At 33.5% G+C, this 19093-nt stretch overlaps 1 protein-coding gene and 1 long non-coding RNA gene across 2 annotated transcripts; one reads left to right on the top strand and one right to left on the bottom strand.

The window, feature by feature from the left end:
* The first annotated feature begins 910 nt into the window (after nucleotides 1-910).
* Nucleotides 911-1561, top strand: LOC11428861 (RING finger protein 141). Its single transcript, XM_003614988.3, has one exon. The coding sequence runs from the start codon at nucleotides 911-913 to the stop codon at nucleotides 1559-1561; it is 651 nt and encodes a 216-aa protein (XP_003615036.3).
* Nucleotides 1562-13703: 12142 nt separating this feature from the next.
* LOC11436100 (uncharacterized) lies at nucleotides 13704-17873 on the bottom strand. The gene is made up of 3 exons (XR_003012262.1): nucleotides 17744-17873; nucleotides 15347-15397; nucleotides 13704-14099 (listed from the first exon to the last, which is right to left on the bottom strand). It is a non-coding gene; the product is annotated as an uncharacterized lncRNA (long non-coding RNA).
* Between the last annotated feature and the right edge of the window lie 1220 nt (nucleotides 17874-19093).

Raw genomic sequence — 19093 nt, forward strand, 5'->3', positions numbered from 1 at the left:
CAAAAATGAGATTCATTATCCGTGAAAATCATCAATTTAATGAGTATCCACGGCACGGATGAAAATAAGCAATTTTTTTTTAATTAAGCAATTCATAAAATATGAAATCTTAAATTGATAAAAAAAACTGAAATTGAAATTAGTAAGGTTTTAGATAGTTCGATGGATTTTAGGTTGGGAGAAAATAATTTTAATTACTTTTTCTTGATATTTTCATGCCTTTTTTTTTTTACCAAAGTTAAACTGGCTGAATATATTATAGGTTTGAGTTAGTTGTTTGACTCAAAAAACAAAACATTTGAGATGGTTGAATTTTCACTCTCAACTCATGCGACAAAGACCTAAATATATTATAAGTACCTCCTCTAAAAAAGATAAAGATAGTTTGACAAACACCTAAATAGTGTGACAAACACCAAAAATAAAAAATATTTGATGAACTAGTTTGATATAGGTTTAATAGGTCATTTGGTCCTCTAATTAATTTCAAATTTTTATTTTGGTCTCATAACTAATAAAACTCATGTTTTAGTCCCTCAATTGTCCCTCCGTCTGTCAAAAAAAAACCCTCATGTTTTTTGGTCAAGCACGGGACCGTATGTTTTATATTTAAAGATTAAATATATCAGGGAAAAAAAATCGTGGAAGATATTAATCCATATCAATTATAGACCGTTTTTGTTCTCTCATATCAACATGATAGCCATATTTTTCTCCTAATTGTTTCAAAGTTGAAAACGGTTACACATTCTTCTTTTTATATATAAAGAACCGTACCTTGTACCAAAAAAAAAAAAAATAAAGAACCGTACCTCTCCTTTTTATTTGTTCCCAAAATCTCTCTTTTCTTTACAACAAGCTTTCAAGTTTCTTAAAATCTCTCATCATTCTTCCCACGATTCATTCGGTCATGGATGATTACTATTGCTATGCATACCCAGATATTACTTTCACCAACACAAAAAATATTTCATCATGCCCTAATGAAAAGTATTTCAATGTAGAGTTTGATTACACAAACATGTATGTTTTGAGTGAGAAAAATTTTGAAACTTTTTCTGACACAAAGCGTTACAATTTTTCAAATGTCTCTAAGGATCAACTAATGCAAGAAAGTACCATTGTATCATGGCTTTCTCAAATGGATGTTCCCGAAGATGCTTTTAGGTATGTAGTGGCAGATATTTTCAAGTGTGCTCGGGATATGGTTAATGGTGTCTATAAGAATCAAAGGGATCTTTCTATTCGAGTCGTTCTTAGCGTTACACGGGCCAGTGAAGATGAAACTGATGATGACGACGATGATAATCATGAAGAAGAGGATGGTGATGAAGAGAATAATGGGTTGATTCCGGCGGCAAAGTCATGTATCGAGGAATTGGAGGTGGTGAAAGTTGAAAAAGTGGAAGAATGTGCTATTTGTTTGAATGATGTTATCATTGGTGTCGCTATGCCGTGTTTATCACACACATTTCATATGAAATGCATTCGTCGTTGGTTGAATAGAGGCAACTCTTGTCCTTTGTGTAGGATTCAGTTGCCAACTAGAACAAGCAAATGAATGGTGACATGTTTTTGTTGCTTTGTTTAGTTTATTGTGGTATTTCAAAATGTATTGATCTTTGCTTGAGTTTGAGATTGATTTTTCAGATATGTTTATGTTTCCTTTTTCTTGAATTGTAATTGACACTGATTTTTAATTAGAGGAACATGAGCAGCAAGAAACATTGGTAATTTTTCTCATTCTCAGCTAAGTACTTCTTTGACTGTGTTCTTCACCATCAAATCCATTGAGCAGTGGTCTTTTTTTCTTTTGGAGAGACAACTTTGTTTATTCAATCAATCACCAACGGACGTTGTTTGTGGTGGACTCTGCCATGTAAATTCTATGGCCTATGTAGTCAATACCGGCGTAGCAGTCCTAGACACTACACAGAATCACATTGTATTGCTGTTCTGATAGCTGCCAAGCTGTTACGATTTGGAACGTTTTGGTCATTTCACCGTAAAATAGATGTTTTTAGCCCTCAACTTAATGATTTTCCCCTTTTCTCTTTTTTCTTTTTTTAAAAAATTGAATAAAAATGAAATGGCCCCCCTCCTGTTTTGTCATTTTTTTCTCCGAAACAGCTTCACCTTCACTTTATGTGGATTTCTGGCAGTCACCCTTGTTGTATATTTGGGATTATTTCAAAAGTTATTATTATTATGATTAGCTATCAAAGAAAAATAAAACGTGGTTTTAGTGTAAATTTTTATTCCTACTTTATCTCAAGGCATAGTTACACTTTGACTACCAATTTTTCAAATTTAAAATAAATTTGTTTAACAGTCAAAATTATTTGTTACCTATTTACTTACAGTTGAGATATTACTAAGAGTATTGCCACTTTTTTAGCAACTATTCTTGGTCAATCTCCACTTTCCTAATTAATAGCACTGCTTTTGAGTGGAACAAAAACGTGGTTAAAGTTTTCTCTCAGATAGTAGCTTTATAAATGAATCAAAATTTTAGTACGTGAAATACAGAGCTATAAAACCATTCTTCTGACTATTGTTTTTCAACTTCTTTCAGTTTCATAAAATTAAGTGTCTGAGTCACCTGAGTTTTGATTACTCGTGTCTTGATAGCCTCGGTACGCTTACCGCCGAGAAGACCTGTTGTATTCTGGGGGAGTTGCGCAATTCTGCGGATAATTCCTTAGTCCAGTGACTTAGTCACGCCTCAGGGTTTTACCTTTTTAGTTTACTGTTTTGCAGGTTGTGATACTTCAGTCATCCGCTTTCAACAATCTAAGGAATTATGGCTGGAGAAAATTTTGACAATGACAAAAACAAGAATGTTACAGACTCTACTCTTGCTGTTGCTACCAATCCGCCGGCAGTTGTCACCTATGCAAAACAGTTCCCAGACGTTTCCAGAATTGAAGTGTTTAAAGGACAGAATTTCCGTCGTTGGAATGAACGTGTCTTCACTCTGTTAGATGTCCACGGTGTTGCTTCCGTTCTTACTGATGTCAAACCAGATGAAGCCAAATCAGATGCCAAACAAATTGAAAAATGGAACAATGCTAACAAGGTTTGTCGCCATACAATTCTTTCTACAATATCTGATGCACTTTTCGATGTTTATTGTTCCTACAAGGTTGCCAAAGACATTTGGGACAACATGAATGTCAAGTACACTGCTGAGGAGGCTACCAAACAGAAGTTCGTGGTCGGAAACTACCTGGCAAATGAAAGAGGACAAGGAAATAAAAGTGCAGATCAACGAGTATCACCAACTCATTGAAGAATTGAAGGCGGAGAACATCATACTTCCAGATGTGTTTGTCGCTGCTGCCCTGGTTGAAAAGTTGCCTAGTTCATGGGACGATTACAAGCAACAGCTGAAACATAAACACAAGCAGATGTCTCTTAATGATCTCATCAGGCACATAATCATTGAAGACACCAGCAGGAAGGAATGCGGAGCTGCACGTGCCAAAGCTTTGGAATCCAGAACAAATCTGATCATGCTCTCAAAGTAACTAACCCTAATTTCAAAGCAAACCTAGGTGAGTGCTATGTGTGTGGAAAGAAAGGACATAAAGCATATCACTGCAGATATCGGAAAGTGAATGGCCAGCCTCCTAAGCCAAAAGCAAATTTGACTCAAGGAGATGATAAGAAATATGACGATGATGATGTTATGGTTGCCGTCATATCTGAAGTACATCTTGTCAGTGATGTCCAAAAATGGGTGGTAGACTCGGGGGCTACGAGACACATCTGTGCAAAGAGAGAGGCCTTTACCTCCTACATTTCTGTGGGGGATGATGAAGATCAAGTCTATCTTGGTGATTCAAGAACCGCTGCGGTGAATGGCAAAGGCAAAGTAATTCTGAAGCTCACTTCCGGCAAAACCTTGGCTTTGAGTGATGTGCTACATGTGCCTACCATTAGGACCAATTTGATTTCTGTAGCACTGTTAAACAAAGTAGGTGTTAAAGTGTCGTTTGAGTCCGATAAGATGGTCATGTCAAAGAACAAAGTATTTGTTGGGAAAGGGTACTGTGATCAGGGGCTTTTTGTTCTTAGTGTTTCTGATTAGGTTTGCATCCCCTAAGACTATTTAACTATCAGTTTTTTTTCTTTCTTTTCAGTTTTAATAAATCTGTTCCCTTTGAATTTTATATATGCGTTTCTGAATTATCTGTTTTTACATCTCAGTATACTTATGTTTAATTAGTTGTCAAAGTGATAAAAAAAAATAAAAAAAAAATCTATGTTAATCTATAACATGTAAACCATATATGGGAAGATGCCTTAAGAAAAATTATGTGTGTACGTCTTGCACAGAAGTAGTTAAAGTGATCAAAATGTTAAAGTTCTTTATATGCATATGTAAGCAGGATATAATATTCTCTTGTTAGTTAGATATAAATAATTCTTCACTGAGACAATCTTTGCAAACTCTCTTATAAAGTGTGAACTGATTGATTAAAGTTACTTAATTTTTATATTGTATGAGTACTTACTAAGTTCTTTATTACATGAATGCAATGAATTAAGTTAAGTATATAAATTTGAGTCATGCCATCTAATGTTAAAAATTTATAGTATGCTGATACGCTGAACTGCAAGTATGAAACATTAGTATGCTTCTAACTTTTAATTTGATGTTACATGTTTACATACATGTTCTTGACTGAAACTAATCTTAATATGTATCATCATATTTGTATTATTGGAAATTAAGATGACATTGTTTAATATGGAAGAACCACTGTATTATAATAAAACAATGATGATAAGTGAATATGAACCAATAAAATAAAGTGATTTATTTTATTGATGAATATGTCTTGTTTAGTTTAACTAAGCAAACTTGTGTGCAAACCAAGTCTATGATATAGACTTGACGAAGTATTAGATTAATTGATTAAGAGACGTGTTAATCAATATTTGTGAATTTAACAAATTCGTTGACAAAAACCTCGAGAAGAAAAAGTAGGAAATGAGACTATGCCACACGAAAACGACAAGTGATGGAAACCCAACCTTTATGAATGGAGATCCCATGAAAAAGGTTTAATGGGAAAAACAAGTCATTTGTTAGTTATGTTAGCACTAAATTGTTTTGTCCTTTTCCTACAGAGTTATGACATCGAAATGAGAAGTGCTAATTAAATTAAAATTTGAGGGTTGGGCTCATAATGTCTTTAATGATTTCCATAAGCCTTTAGGGTGTTGTGTGGTTGTAGCATGCACTAGATGGAATCACCTATATGAGTGTCAAGTGGGGCCGCTTGCATGAGACCGTGGCGGGTCTCTAGAGCACTCATGAAAACCAGACACGCGCACGGCCTAAATGCGCAACACAGCGATTACACGAGAATTGTGGGGGTAATGTGATTGTGAGACCTCTAGCATACATCAAGTGTATTGGGTTCCATAGCTTGCTAAACCAATTCACTGTGTGTTAAGCCTCATTAGTCTAGGACGGGTTCCATAGCTTGCTACACCGTTCCGATGCATTACACTCAAAGATGACTCAGGCTATATATTTTTGTTTAAAACTTTTGAAAAATATGGGGGATTGTTGTATATCTGGGATTATTTCAAAAGTTATTATTATTATGATTAGCTATCAAAGAAAAATAAAACGTGGTTTTAGTGTAAATTTTTATTCCTACTTTATCTCAAGGCATAGTTACACTTTGACTACCAATTTTTCAAATTTAAAATAAATTTGTTTAACAGTCAAAAATTATTTGTTACCTATTTACTTACGGTTGAGATATTACTAAGAGTATTGCCACTTTTTTAGCAACTATTCTTGGTCAATCTCCACTTTCCTAATTAATAGCACTGCTTTTGAGTGGAACAAAAACGTGGTTAAAGTTTTCTCTCAGATAGTAGCTTTATAAATGAATCAAAATTTTAGTACGTGAAATACAGAGCTACAAAACCATTCTTCTGACTATTGTTTTTCAACTTCTTTCAGTTTCATAAAATTAAGTGTCTGAGTCACCTGAGTTTTGATTACTCGTGTTTTGATAGCCTCGGTACGCTTACCGCCGAGAAGACCTGTTGTATTCTGGGGGAGTTGCGCAATTCTACGGATAATTCCTTAGTCCAGTGACTTAGTCACGCCTCAGGGTTTTACCTTTTTAGTTTACTGTTTTGCAGGTTGTGATACTTCAGTCATCCGCTTTCAACAACCCTAACTTTGGATATTGATATATATCTTGATAGCAATGAACATTGATATTAGTTCTGTATATATGTCTTTAATCTCGTGTATTCTTCTATTTTTTTTTAGCTTTTAGGTGTTTGAAATCAGTTTCTTGTATCGTTCCCCTAAACTTTGAGTCAGTCACTATGCTCCAGTATACTCCACTGAATACATAGGTTATACATTACATGCTTCTTCTTTCCCAGTTATTATATATATTTTATATTATTTGATAGTTATTTCTTAAAGAAATTTATGCAATTTTGTCATTTGATTGTAATTTTCTTCATATCCTACCATTGTTTGATCCATCTCAAACATAGAATAGGATAATATAATACCTTTTGGTTATTATATAGTGCAGTAAAATATAGGAGATTATAAGGTTCATATGAAATCATGTCTTGTTTATATCTAAAACTCATCTCATCTCCTATCTGTCTTTATCTTATCATTGACACCAAATAGTTCATTCATTGCTTTCTTGCCTTGTCATTATAGAATCAATCATGAGTATTAATGGTTGCTTCTTGTAAATGCAGATATGATCGTTGAATTGTAAACAGTTTGTTGTAATTGTTTTTCAATTTCTTGTTTACTCAAAACCTATGCGAACAGAAATAACAGAAATCCTAGGGAAAGTGAAAATTGGGGAGGTCGTGCCTTTCCCTAAAGAAGTCTAAAGACAACGACGATGGAAGCGTGTCAAACCAGGTCGAACCAACGAAACCGTGGCCAAGAGAAGCTTACAGGTCCGCATAACAATTCCCTTCTCGATAAACATGATAGCAAATTGCCGTAATACCACTGGAAGCAATTATGCCAACGATTCCAAAGACAAAATGGGATCATGGAAGGATTTTTGGAAGCCAACACCACACTAGTAGAGTCACACTTCAACTAGAGTCTATTCCAGTGAAACCGAGCAACATATTCCATAGCAAGAATAAGCCATGTAAGTTCTGCCTCGAAGACTGATGCTGAACCCAAATTACTTGCAAAGCAGCCCAAAAAAGTTCCACGATGGTCACGGAAGATTCCCCCGCAGCTGACTTCGAGTTTTGAACTGACCCATCTGTATTTGCCTTGATCCAATTTATAGTTGGAGACTTCCAAGCAACTGAAACAATATCCTTGTACCGACGGAACGAGGGAGGAACACAAAATGTATCCAACAGAGCGGTGTCTGAGGGGATACAGTTACTTGTCGAAAGCGAACCACCCAAGGATACCAATGCAAGAATACTATTTTAAGCCGAATGCAAAGTGTAATTGGTTGTCCCAAAGCGAATAGCATTTCTTGCTAGTCAAAAGACATGCACCATGTGAACAATCGTCGCTACAAACACATCCCAGAGCTGAGAGCTGCAAGACAGTATACAATTGAGGATAGATTCAGGTGACTGTAGATCAAAATCGCACCTCAACAAGGATCCAAGCCATGTCCAAAGAGAAACCGCAAAATCACATGATAAAAACAAGTGGGAGGATGTTTCCTCGCTACGGTAACAAAGCACGGAACTAGAAACAAGAGTGCAGCCACAAGCCCGAAGTATCTGATTCTGAGTCACGGATAGCCAAACCATCCATGTAGCCTTAACTTGTCAACAGATAACCATATCACCTCCTCCAACGTTAACCTCTAATGTTATTCCGAGAGAAGTTTGCCACAATATCTTCAATGATCTGATGGAGCTAGTGAACTCAAGGAATAAGGACATTCACTTGGATAATTATGAAGATAAGTGGAATAATCTCAGAGAAGTAGTAAATAGGACTCTAGATGATCTTCAGGTCTTATCTATTCAAGCTCAAGACCAAGCTCTGAGAAACTAGTTTCATGAAGTTGCTAAGAGTATGGAAGTTGTGGAGCTCAAGAGATCAATCAAGCAACTGTCAGACTCTCCAGACTTTGTTGATTATACCAAAGAAATTTATGCAGTGATCAAAACTGGTCTTGATACTTCCTAGATTACAAGTATACAGAGATCAATCTAACCATTTCAAAGGAATTAGAGGGCATTGAATGCTTATCCACTGGAGAAGGACATAGATAGGACAATAATACAACTGTACAACCATCACTCCAACATTTCCTACGCATAATACAAGCTACAATTGTGTCTATGTTGGTTAATTCTCCATACAAGGAATGGTTTTCAAATTTTTCCGTCCTAGGACATTAACCAAATCAAGCAATAGATCATTGGTGATGATCCAGCTTTAGCAACAACTCTTTGATGTGTTGGCACCTCTACAACATCTCTTTCATACCTCTATATAAAGGAATGAAGATATGAATATCAGTAGAGACTCTACAACATTTAAACTGTGCCAAAACTCTGTTGAAATGGTTATGCATCAAACACTCAAAATTTCTTAACAACTTTCATATCTTAGAAATTCGATTGTCTTAACAGTCTAATTTGTTTTGTATTGTGAACACCACTGATTGTATATCAAGTGTTCAAACCAAAGTTATTTCTGTGTAATTTGTTTGTTTAGAAGTCTCTTGCTTTTGTCCTTTAGCATAGACAATCTCTTGTTTGTGTGCTTGAGTATTTGAAGTCTCTTGCTTGAGGTCTTGAGCATTTGTAATCAGATTGGATTATAGTGAAATATCATTGGAAGTTCAAGGGGGACTGGACTACTTCTGGATTGTGGAAGGAACCAAGATAATTGCTTTGTGTCTTTCTCTTCTCTCTCTCTCTCTCTCTCTCTCTCTCTCTCTCTCTCTCTCTCTCTATATATATATATATATATATATATATATATATATATATATATATATATATATATATATATATATATTTACTTTATCCGCTGCATTAGACTCTGAATATTGTTCTAGATTCTAAACTCTATCAGACTCCGGTCTTTAACTTAGTTTAAAAAGAAGAAAAAGCTAACATAATTTAACCCCATCCGCTTCTTGTGTTTTTATCACCTTCACGTTCCTCTCGACAAAGGAGACATAACAAGATTCAAACGTTCAACACAACCAACATAAATAAAAGAATGTGTCGCACTCGTATCAATAATAGCAATCAAAGGAGTACGGTTGATAAAGAAAATACCTCTAATCATGTTGTCCAGCTTCGGTCCCTCCTCTACATTCAAAGCAAAAACCTTACCTCCTGCCTTCTCCTTCTTTGGCTTAGTAAACTTGGTACTAACGTGTCCATTATCGCCACAGTTGTAGGACACTATCTATTTGCTCTTGCATTCGAAAGCCTGATGTCTAATTCTCCCACAGTTGTAGAAATTCACCGAAGGACCCTTACAATCATTAGCATAGTCTCCCATGCCTCCACACTTAAAGCACTTTAAGTCTCCCCCACTTGGCTTAGAACCACCACCAAAATCCTTCTTCTTTCCCTTATCTTTACCGTAGGGATTGCCAAGATCATGTTCCTTTCCCTTTCTATCATTTAGAATCTTATATAAACTAGCCTTAACCTTACCTGCCGCATAAAAAATCTGGCACTTGTTCACTAAGGTAGCAAAGTCCCGAATCTCATGAAATCCAACATACTGATAAATCTCTGGACGTAGAACGTTATCAAACTTAATAAACTTTGACTACTCCGCACCTTCCTCATTGATGTATGGGCAAAATTGAGACAACTCCTAAAATTTCGCCGCATATTCAGCAACAGACATACTACCCTGCTTAAGCTCCAAGAACTCTATTTCCTTCTTGTTCCTTACGTCAGCTGGAAACTAATTCCTCAAGAACTTCTCCTTAAACTTTTCCCAAGACACAATATCATTACCAGCTTCCAATCTCCTCTTAGAGTTCATCCACCAAAACTCAACTTCGTCTACCAGCATGCGAGTACCCAATCTCACCTTCTGGTTGTCGGTGTTCACCATGGCTCTGAAGATCCGCTCAATGCCATACAACCAAGTTTGCGCTCCCTTGGGATCATACCTCCCTTTGAAAGTTGGAGGATGGTTTCTCATTAAACGATCCAACCTCAACTCATCCGCTCTACTCTAGTGTTGCTGACCCTGCACCACATTCTCATTTGCCTGCGCCAAAACTTGTGCCATCGCAGTCAAATCATTCGCGATCGCCGCATCATTCCTACCGGATCCAGCCATATCAATTATACGCAAACCACATCCAACTAATCAGAACAACACAACAAGTATCAAAGGTAATCCTATACCATTCACATACAATAGGAAAAATACTCGGTTTTAGTTCGGATTAGACCGACATGGCTCTGATACCAACTTTGTAACACCCTAAACCCTGAATGTAATAAATCATGCCAATAAGTCAATCATTCAAAAGAGTTTAGATGCTACGTCATAATTTTCTCAAAATATGCATAAATGTAATATAAAATACATAGCATAAATTGTAAAAGTCCTGAAACTTCTAATCAGAGCCCTATCTAGATTTCAAGCAAAAGAGAAAGAGGTAGCTCCAAGCTAATTCTCAAGCACTTATAAGCAATAAGAACTCAATCATGCACTCCGTCTACACCATTTATACAAATGGGTAGGCGATCAACCAAATGACCACTAGGGGTTAGATAATATTCCACATAATAAAATATAATCATAAAATATCATTCAAGGATTTCAAGTATTATACATACACATACCCATCATTCCTAGAATACTAACATCATTAGAATATGAAATTAACAACATCAATTCAAGTGCATAAGCATCACCAAAACAAATATATCGCAAGTACACAACTTCACATAATTTCACCTTATTCACCAATCACATAAATCACCGAGTCACATACTTCACGAAATCACCAAATCTCGAAAAATTCACCAAGTCACATAATTTATATGCATGCTATGTTCTAGACACCTCTACATGCATGTGGTATCATTCTCTTGGATGTCTGAGTCATTTTACCGATTGATCCATCACCGCTTGGATATAAATATCCTATCTCTAGTTGGATGTCGGAAATAATATATCAGAGGGGTCCTCTCTCCACTTGGATATTGAAATATCCTAACACCGAAATTTATAAATGCATGAACATATGACTCACCAAATGCATACGTTCATACAAAACATCACCATTTTTACACCAATCATTGACTCCATAATTAACACCGTCATGTATTCATCATTAAGCTATACACATATATAATCATCACCAAATTATCAATCAAGCATAAGCATCATCGTCAATTATTCATCACAACAAAGAACACAACATCATCTCTTGAAGCATAATTCACATAATAGACGGACAATCGCTCATATCATGATAACCAACATATTTTATGCCCATCAATCAATGATTTATTCTTATTTCATCATATTATCATGAATATAAGTCATTTTCAAGTTATCAAATCATGAATCCTCATTTTACCAAAGTTCGTCTATTTTCATAAAAATCGTTTATTATCATATATCTCAACAAAAGTAAGCTACCACGCTCTTATACCTCAACAAATAATCCCTATATATCAATTAAGACTATACTAGTTCAATCATAGCATCTTTATTTCGCAAAGTCCGTTTAATTCTCAAAATTCACAAAGTTCGTCTCATTTACATCATATTCAAAAATCAAATTTTTTTCAAAGCAAAGATATGTTAAACCACTCGTATAAGTTCAATTACACTATAAATAAATAGGTTTAGGCATATGGGACTCATATGGATGCACTTGGACCCTTAAAAACGCAAAAAATTGACATTATGAACACCTGCACAGCTGGTACAGTCGTGCCTACTCTGCGCACGGTCGTGCAGACCAAGTGCGAGAGTGACACACGATATGTGCCCCTGTACGCACGGTCGTGCAAGTTCTGCAGTACAACATTTTCAAATATTGCGTTTTCGCGTGCGGGAGTTCGTTTCCGAATCCATTTTCAACCCCAATCGCACCAAACGCGTCCCAAACACTTATACCATTTATACTCACTCCAAAACAGAGGTTTCCAAACCAAAACAACTTAATTCAATTCACTCAAAATGACTTATTTCTCAAAAGTGCTTAAAATGGCTTTTTGCTCAAAAATCTGATTTTCTCCCAAACGATTCGACACCTAAGTATATCAATCCCAAACAGAAATTCAATCAATCTAACTCAACATAACAACTTCACTAATCCTTCCAAATTCATTAAAATAAAACTTCTCCTATTGTAACCGATTTTCACAAAAATCACCAAAAGACAACAACTTAGCCAAACATCACATTTATCACAATCAAATCCATAGATTCTCAAAACAAACATTTACCCAACAACATTTATAGCATATAAATCATGATTTCAACATTAATCAACTACAACTTCATCATCTTCACCGATTTAAGCTAAATTCTCAAACTAAACAACTTAACATATGTCAACAATGAAATTCATGCATCAACACCAAGTTTTCAACAACTTTCACATACCCAAATTTCAATACTTAATTCTAAACATGAAAATTACACATATAATTATCAATTTTCACAAATTAATCAAAACAAATATGGCCCATAAGCTAAAAACATGATTATAGATTATTAAGAAGAACAAATATATAGCTCTTACCTTGATTCCTTTAAAGCTTAGCTAATTCACCAAAATCTTCACTCCCCTCTTGAAACCTAGTTATGCTCTTCTCTTCTCTTTACTTGGATTCTCTTCCTTTTTCTTCTATCTTCACTTCTCTCTCAATTCTCTCTATTTTTCTCTAGCCACCCTTTTGTGTGTTGTGTGAAAATAAAAGTCTAACCCTAATTTTGACTAGCGTTATCCTTATATCCAACTAATGGGTTAGGTCATCTCTCTCGTACTGGGCCTAGTAATTCTTACCACCAATTAAAAATATTACTACTCATTTAACTCATTAAAATATCTTATTAATTACCATCTCAAAATAATTACCTCAAGTTACTACTAATCTTAGAAAAATAACTATTCAAACTAAAATACTAAAAATACTCTTTATTCTAAAATTACTAATTTACCCATGCTCCTCAAAATACCCTTAGTCCTAAAAATGACTAAAATACCCCTCTCATCTAAAATTCCACTAATCCCAAATTAAACACACAAATAAGCGATTAAACACATATAATAAATAAATAAAATATTCCTAGCGAAAACGAGCTGTTACAAACAACCTATTGGAGGTAATGTTGTTACACCAATCTTCCTTGCTCCTAGTGCGTATAAATTATGTCACATGCATGCAAAGAAATTCGAATTAAAATCAAATATATATAATGTTCGATGAGGATGATATTTTAAGGGAAAGATTTTACTTTTTTTCACATTTCTAGAATTGTTTTTCCTATGAATAACTAAAATTGCTAATTAATATCTAATTAATATCTTCATTTCATGCTACACACAGGGGGGAGAGAGAGAGAGCGGGGGGGGGGGGGGGTTGTTTATTTACATATTTAGGCAAAGTTGGCACCGTTCAAGATTTTGTTTCTTTTGGTATTTAAGTTTATGTAAGCTGGTTGATAAGATGTAAATCCAACGAACTAGGATGTAAAAAAATAACATATATAGATCAAATTCTTGTTCGTTTTACAAAAGATCAATTACTAGACAAAAAACTAGGATCCTTATGGATGACTTTATAATGCAGTCGCCTGCATATCGCTAAATTGTCTTAATCTTACTAGCCTGCAACAGACTGCCAATTTAAAGTCGACTGAAATTTTCATTTTGGAATAAAATAAATTGACAATGTAGATTTTGAGGTGGCAGAAAAATCACAAGCATAGTCTACAGCAAGCTTTCCATTGGACATTCTTCCTGTTGGATTGTGTGTCACAAAGTCTCTTCCATATGGAAAAAAGCTTGCTATAACAGCAGTGTGTAGACTGTTGTTATTGTTGCCAACATCCACAATCGAGTCTCTGAATATGAAAAATGCTGGAACAAGAGGTTCTCCATTAGTTACATAGAACACCACGGTAGCAAAATGAAAAGTCAACAAGGAACTTAAGTTTTCCATATTTCTTAAATCCTTCCATGTGAAAGATTTTTTTTTTCATGCAATATACAAGACAGAGATATGGAATGAGAACTTAAATTTTAACTTTGTTGTTATCCTTTTATGTTAAGGATGACCAATTTGACGCCAGACAACATATTTATCAAGTTCTATATGGTTAAGTTTTTTTTTATTGAAATCTAAAGCTATATCGTTTATTTTTTCTACATATTTGTTTATATGATATCCAAACGTAGTGATGATTACAGGCAAACAACCTATTGAAGGTAACGTTGTTACCCCAATCTTCCTTGCTCCTAGTGTGTATAAATTATGTCACATATATGCAAAGAAATTCAAATTAAAATCAAATAAGAATATATATATATATATATATTATGTTCAATGAGGATGATATTTTAAGGGAAAGATTTTACTTTTTTTTTCTTTCACATTTCTAATATATAACATTATATTTAAAAGGATGTTTCAATCAAAATTTTAAACAAATATTATCCACTATTGTAAATTAGCGGTGCTATAACATAGTATAATCTGAACAAATCGCCATTGTTCCATAATATTCAATTTAGTACAAGCTATTATTAAATAGTGATGTTATAACATCGTTGCATTGCAGAATTTAAATAAATTGCTATTATCCACGATTAATAACATGGATATTATCTTCTCCCCAAATTCATATATACCTTTAAAGGTATTGGTAATTAGCCCGGGAGAGGTTTTGAGTCTCCCCTCCCAAAAATTAGGTTTAAAATAATATCTCTTTCTCATTCCATTCCCTTCTAACCAATCATAATTTAAATGTTTTCTAAGGCAAAATGACAAGTTTGAGAAGGGCATGTCTGAATGAAATTAGTGTAGTTTTGCATAAGAATGTCTAAGAATTGATATGTAATGATGTGAGCCTTGTATTTTTTATGCAACTTATGTTTTATATTTATGTCCCTACTAATATGAAATGATGTGATCCTTGTAGTAAATTTTATTACTAGCTTTAGCTAAATCTTCAAAACTGTATAAATACCATTCGAATAAAAAATAATTATGAATTTTTTTACTATTTTTTTGCAACGTAAGAAGAACTCAAATTAAAAATTTGAAAAATTAATGAAACAAAAATAAGGACATGGTAATCTTAAATATAACAAGGTTGTCAAAGTACCTTATATTGTAGATTATCTTTGTATATCCAAAGTAGCTTCATACCGAACACCTAAAAATAAGAATCACATAACTAAATTATGACCCTATATATTTCAAAAAAAAAAAATTATGACCCTATAAACAAAAGAAGAATTCTTCTTTCTTCAAAAAAAAAAAAACAAAAGAAGAATATTGAAACTTTACATTGATTTTAATTGACCCTCACGTCTTCGTAACATTTTTTTAATCTTTCAAGATCACCAGCACCCTAAACATTAGTCCAGTTTGCCAAACTTCAAATTTAGGAAAATAAATTTAGTCACTGGTTTTTTTAATTATTGTTATACACATGCACAGTGGCGGAGCCGGGGGGTGGCAAGGGGGAGCCACCGCCACCCCATTAATTTTTTTTTAAAATTTTTTTATAGGCTAGAAATTACTATATTGTCCTTGAGTTACAATGAAAATTACAATTACCACTTTCATTTTTTCCTTTCTGAACCGCGATTCCTCCTTCTTCTTCTCTCTAGAGAGCAGCAGCACCTCATCCTCCTCCATCCTTCACCGTGCGACCATGATGCCTCCTCCTCCTCCATCCATCCATCACCGCTACCACACCCTCCCTCTATATCGTTTTCAGTTCAGACTTCATCCTCTTCATCTATCCTCACAAAGACACAAACCCTAACTGAATAACTGTAAGCTATTGATTCTGATTCAATTTCATTTTGTTTGTTACTGATTTTATTTTATTTTATTTTATTTGTTAATGAATTTGTTTTTTAATTTGTTTTCACCTTCAATTTTTATCAGATTTTGTGTGAAATTTAAACTGAAGGGGAAAAAAAGGGAAGGGAAATAGAAACCGAAGTTAGTGTCAAATTGAAACTATGATGCTAAGATTTTATATACTATTAGTGTTAATTTGTTTATATCATTGGTTTTTGTTAGTGAAAAATTGAAAATGTGATGCTCATATTTTGTGTACTGTTAGTGTTAAATTTGTTTCATTAACCGAAATCCAAGTCTTTACTCACTTCTTGAGCTTGAATTAGTTTGATTATATATTTTAGTTTATTTTGATGGCGGTCAGTCGGCCATCCCAAATTTTTTTGTCTGACTTCGCCACTTGAATGCACAAAGGTAGAAAGAGACCAAATCAATCAAATAAAAACCCAGTAAGTTTTGAACCGAATAACTCAACACAACTTCAATTATTTTTTTTACTTTTTTTGGTAAATCAACTTCAATTAAATTTAATGACTAAATTAAATTCATGTAAATATATTTTTAAATTGAAGTTAAAATAGGAAGGGATTTTCACATACTTATATTCATGTAAATATAATTATGTCTAAGATATTAATTGATTTACATATCAATGGATCTTGTCATATTTGACATCTGAGTCAATCGATCTTGTCATATTTTTGTAAGAAATAAAATAAAATAGATCTTGTCATATATTTAAAATTTGATGATTTTCTAATCAACTATTCCCATTTTCATAATGAAGTAAATGACGAGCAATGCCGAAATTATTGCCCATATAAGTTTCGAAATATTTTACTGCCGAAATTATTGCCTTTACCAATTCTTGATTTTAATACAATTCGTTTTCTATATATAGTCCCACAATTTGGGCTAGTACTTAATATAATTTGTCTTATGTATGTACACACAAACACACTTTAATCATAAAAAATAATTTTTTAAAAAAGTAATATCTAGGCTAGGATTTAGATTTTCTGCTGTTAGAGCATGACATTGTAATAGATAAGGACCGTCTGATCTTAAATATATGCTCAAGATCGTTTATACTAATTTTAAAATTGCGTTAATTTGAACCATTTGATTTGTAATTAATAGTCAAGATGAAAAACAGAAACAGTAATATTTTATGCTACAACAACAAATCCCAATCCATCTAGGTGATTTGGGTTTTATGATGTTACAGAGATATCACATCTGTTTGATCTTAAATATATGGATGAGATCGTTTATAACAATTTTCAAACCACATTAATCTAAATCGTCTAATCTGTGATTAATAGTCAAGATGCAAAACAACGTGAAACTGTAACATTTCAAAAGCAGCAAAACCCAATCCTTCTAAGAGATTTGGATTTCTTACTGTTATAACAGAGCAGGATTATCTGATTTAAATATATGGTTGAGTTCGTTTATAATAATTTTGGTTTTCAAATAAAAAAATATCTCTTTTTTTATGTTGAAACATATAAACCGAGTGCTGTGCAAATTTTAAAACCGTAAAACATTTGTTTCCATCCAAATGATTCGGATTGTTTCTCGGATTTCAACGGTAATGGGTTAGTTAGGGTTTCAAATAAATTTAGGGATTAAATGTTTTCAAGCATGAAATGAAATGATGATTTAAACGAAGAAAAATCCTTACCAATGTAGTCGAAGCGGTGGTGGTTATTCTCTAATTCTTGATGTGTTTGTTGGAGTGGAAATAATAAATAATAAATAGGTAACATATGAAGGAGGAGGAGGAATTTTAGGGGTAGAGAGTTCTTCTCTAATTCTTGATGTGTTTGTTGGAGTGGCCGCAGTAGGCATATATATATAGGCTGAAAATTGAAAGGAGAAAGGAATATTTTTATTTATTTATTTATTTTTATTTTTTGCCAATTTTTAATTTATTTTTTATTTCCACTCTAAGAGTTTTTTTTTCTTCAAGTAGTTTAGTGGCTAGAACTCATATAATTTAATTGTGGAAAATTGGGATGTAGAGGTTCGAACCCCAACCCCTGCATATAATATGCAATATCCCTGCCAAATATTTTAGATTTTCTTTTTGTTGATAAGTCTTGGTATATTTATTTATCGTTAAAAAAAATTGCTCAATTTGTCCTTGACTTAATTTCAAGAAACAATTTTGTCTTTTTTTTTTTTCGTTTTAATCTTGTAAGTTATAATAAGGTAAGTAACATTTTTCGTCCTTTATCTTTTTTACTCCGATAAATTTTTTTATGCTATAAAAAGTCAACATTGTTATCCTTTTTATAAAAAAAATCAAACACTAAAAAATAAAACTTAAACAAAATTCATCGAACTCATAAACAAACTCAAATCTTCATCATACAAGCATAAAAATACATATTTCATTGAAAAAAATGTCATCAAAATGATACAATTTTGTCATTTTATAACATAAATGATTAAATCGGAGAAAAATATAAAGGAGGAAAATGTTACCTAATTATAACATAATCGACGCTCTTTACCTACGTTTTGAGTGATGTCATTAGTTTTGTAAAGCACTCGTTCAGTTTAGATCACATACTCCGCTCAAGTGTGTTGTTAGAAAGGTCGTGATGTTTGGAGCTAATTTATTGGTCAAATTCTTATTTTTACTGCTTTGATTCGATTCGCAATATGCAATGCATATTTTTAATTAATTCATTCGACCTCTCGGGTGTTTGACACATGAAATTTGATTTTTAATCGATTCAAGGTTTCTCTGAATCTATTCAATCTTCATATTAAATCATTTGAATTGATTCATGGTTTCTACGAATATATTCAATCTTCATTTGGATTTATTTGAATTGATTCAAAGTTTCTCTGAATCTGTTCAATCTTCATGTCATTCTGGATTTCAAATTTGCACTATTGAATCGTTTTACGCATTGTCTGAATCGATTCAAACATGGTTTTTCTGTTTTATTTTAAGCCCAAATTTGCTCATATCTTACTTGCCTATATATACTCATACCTACTCATTCTCTCACTCATTGAA

This window comes from Medicago truncatula, chromosome 5 (assembly GCF_003473485.1).
Source record: "Medicago truncatula cultivar Jemalong A17 chromosome 5, MtrunA17r5.0-ANR, whole genome shotgun sequence".
In the NCBI taxonomy this organism is placed as follows: Eukaryota; Viridiplantae; Streptophyta; class Magnoliopsida; order Fabales; family Fabaceae; genus Medicago; species Medicago truncatula.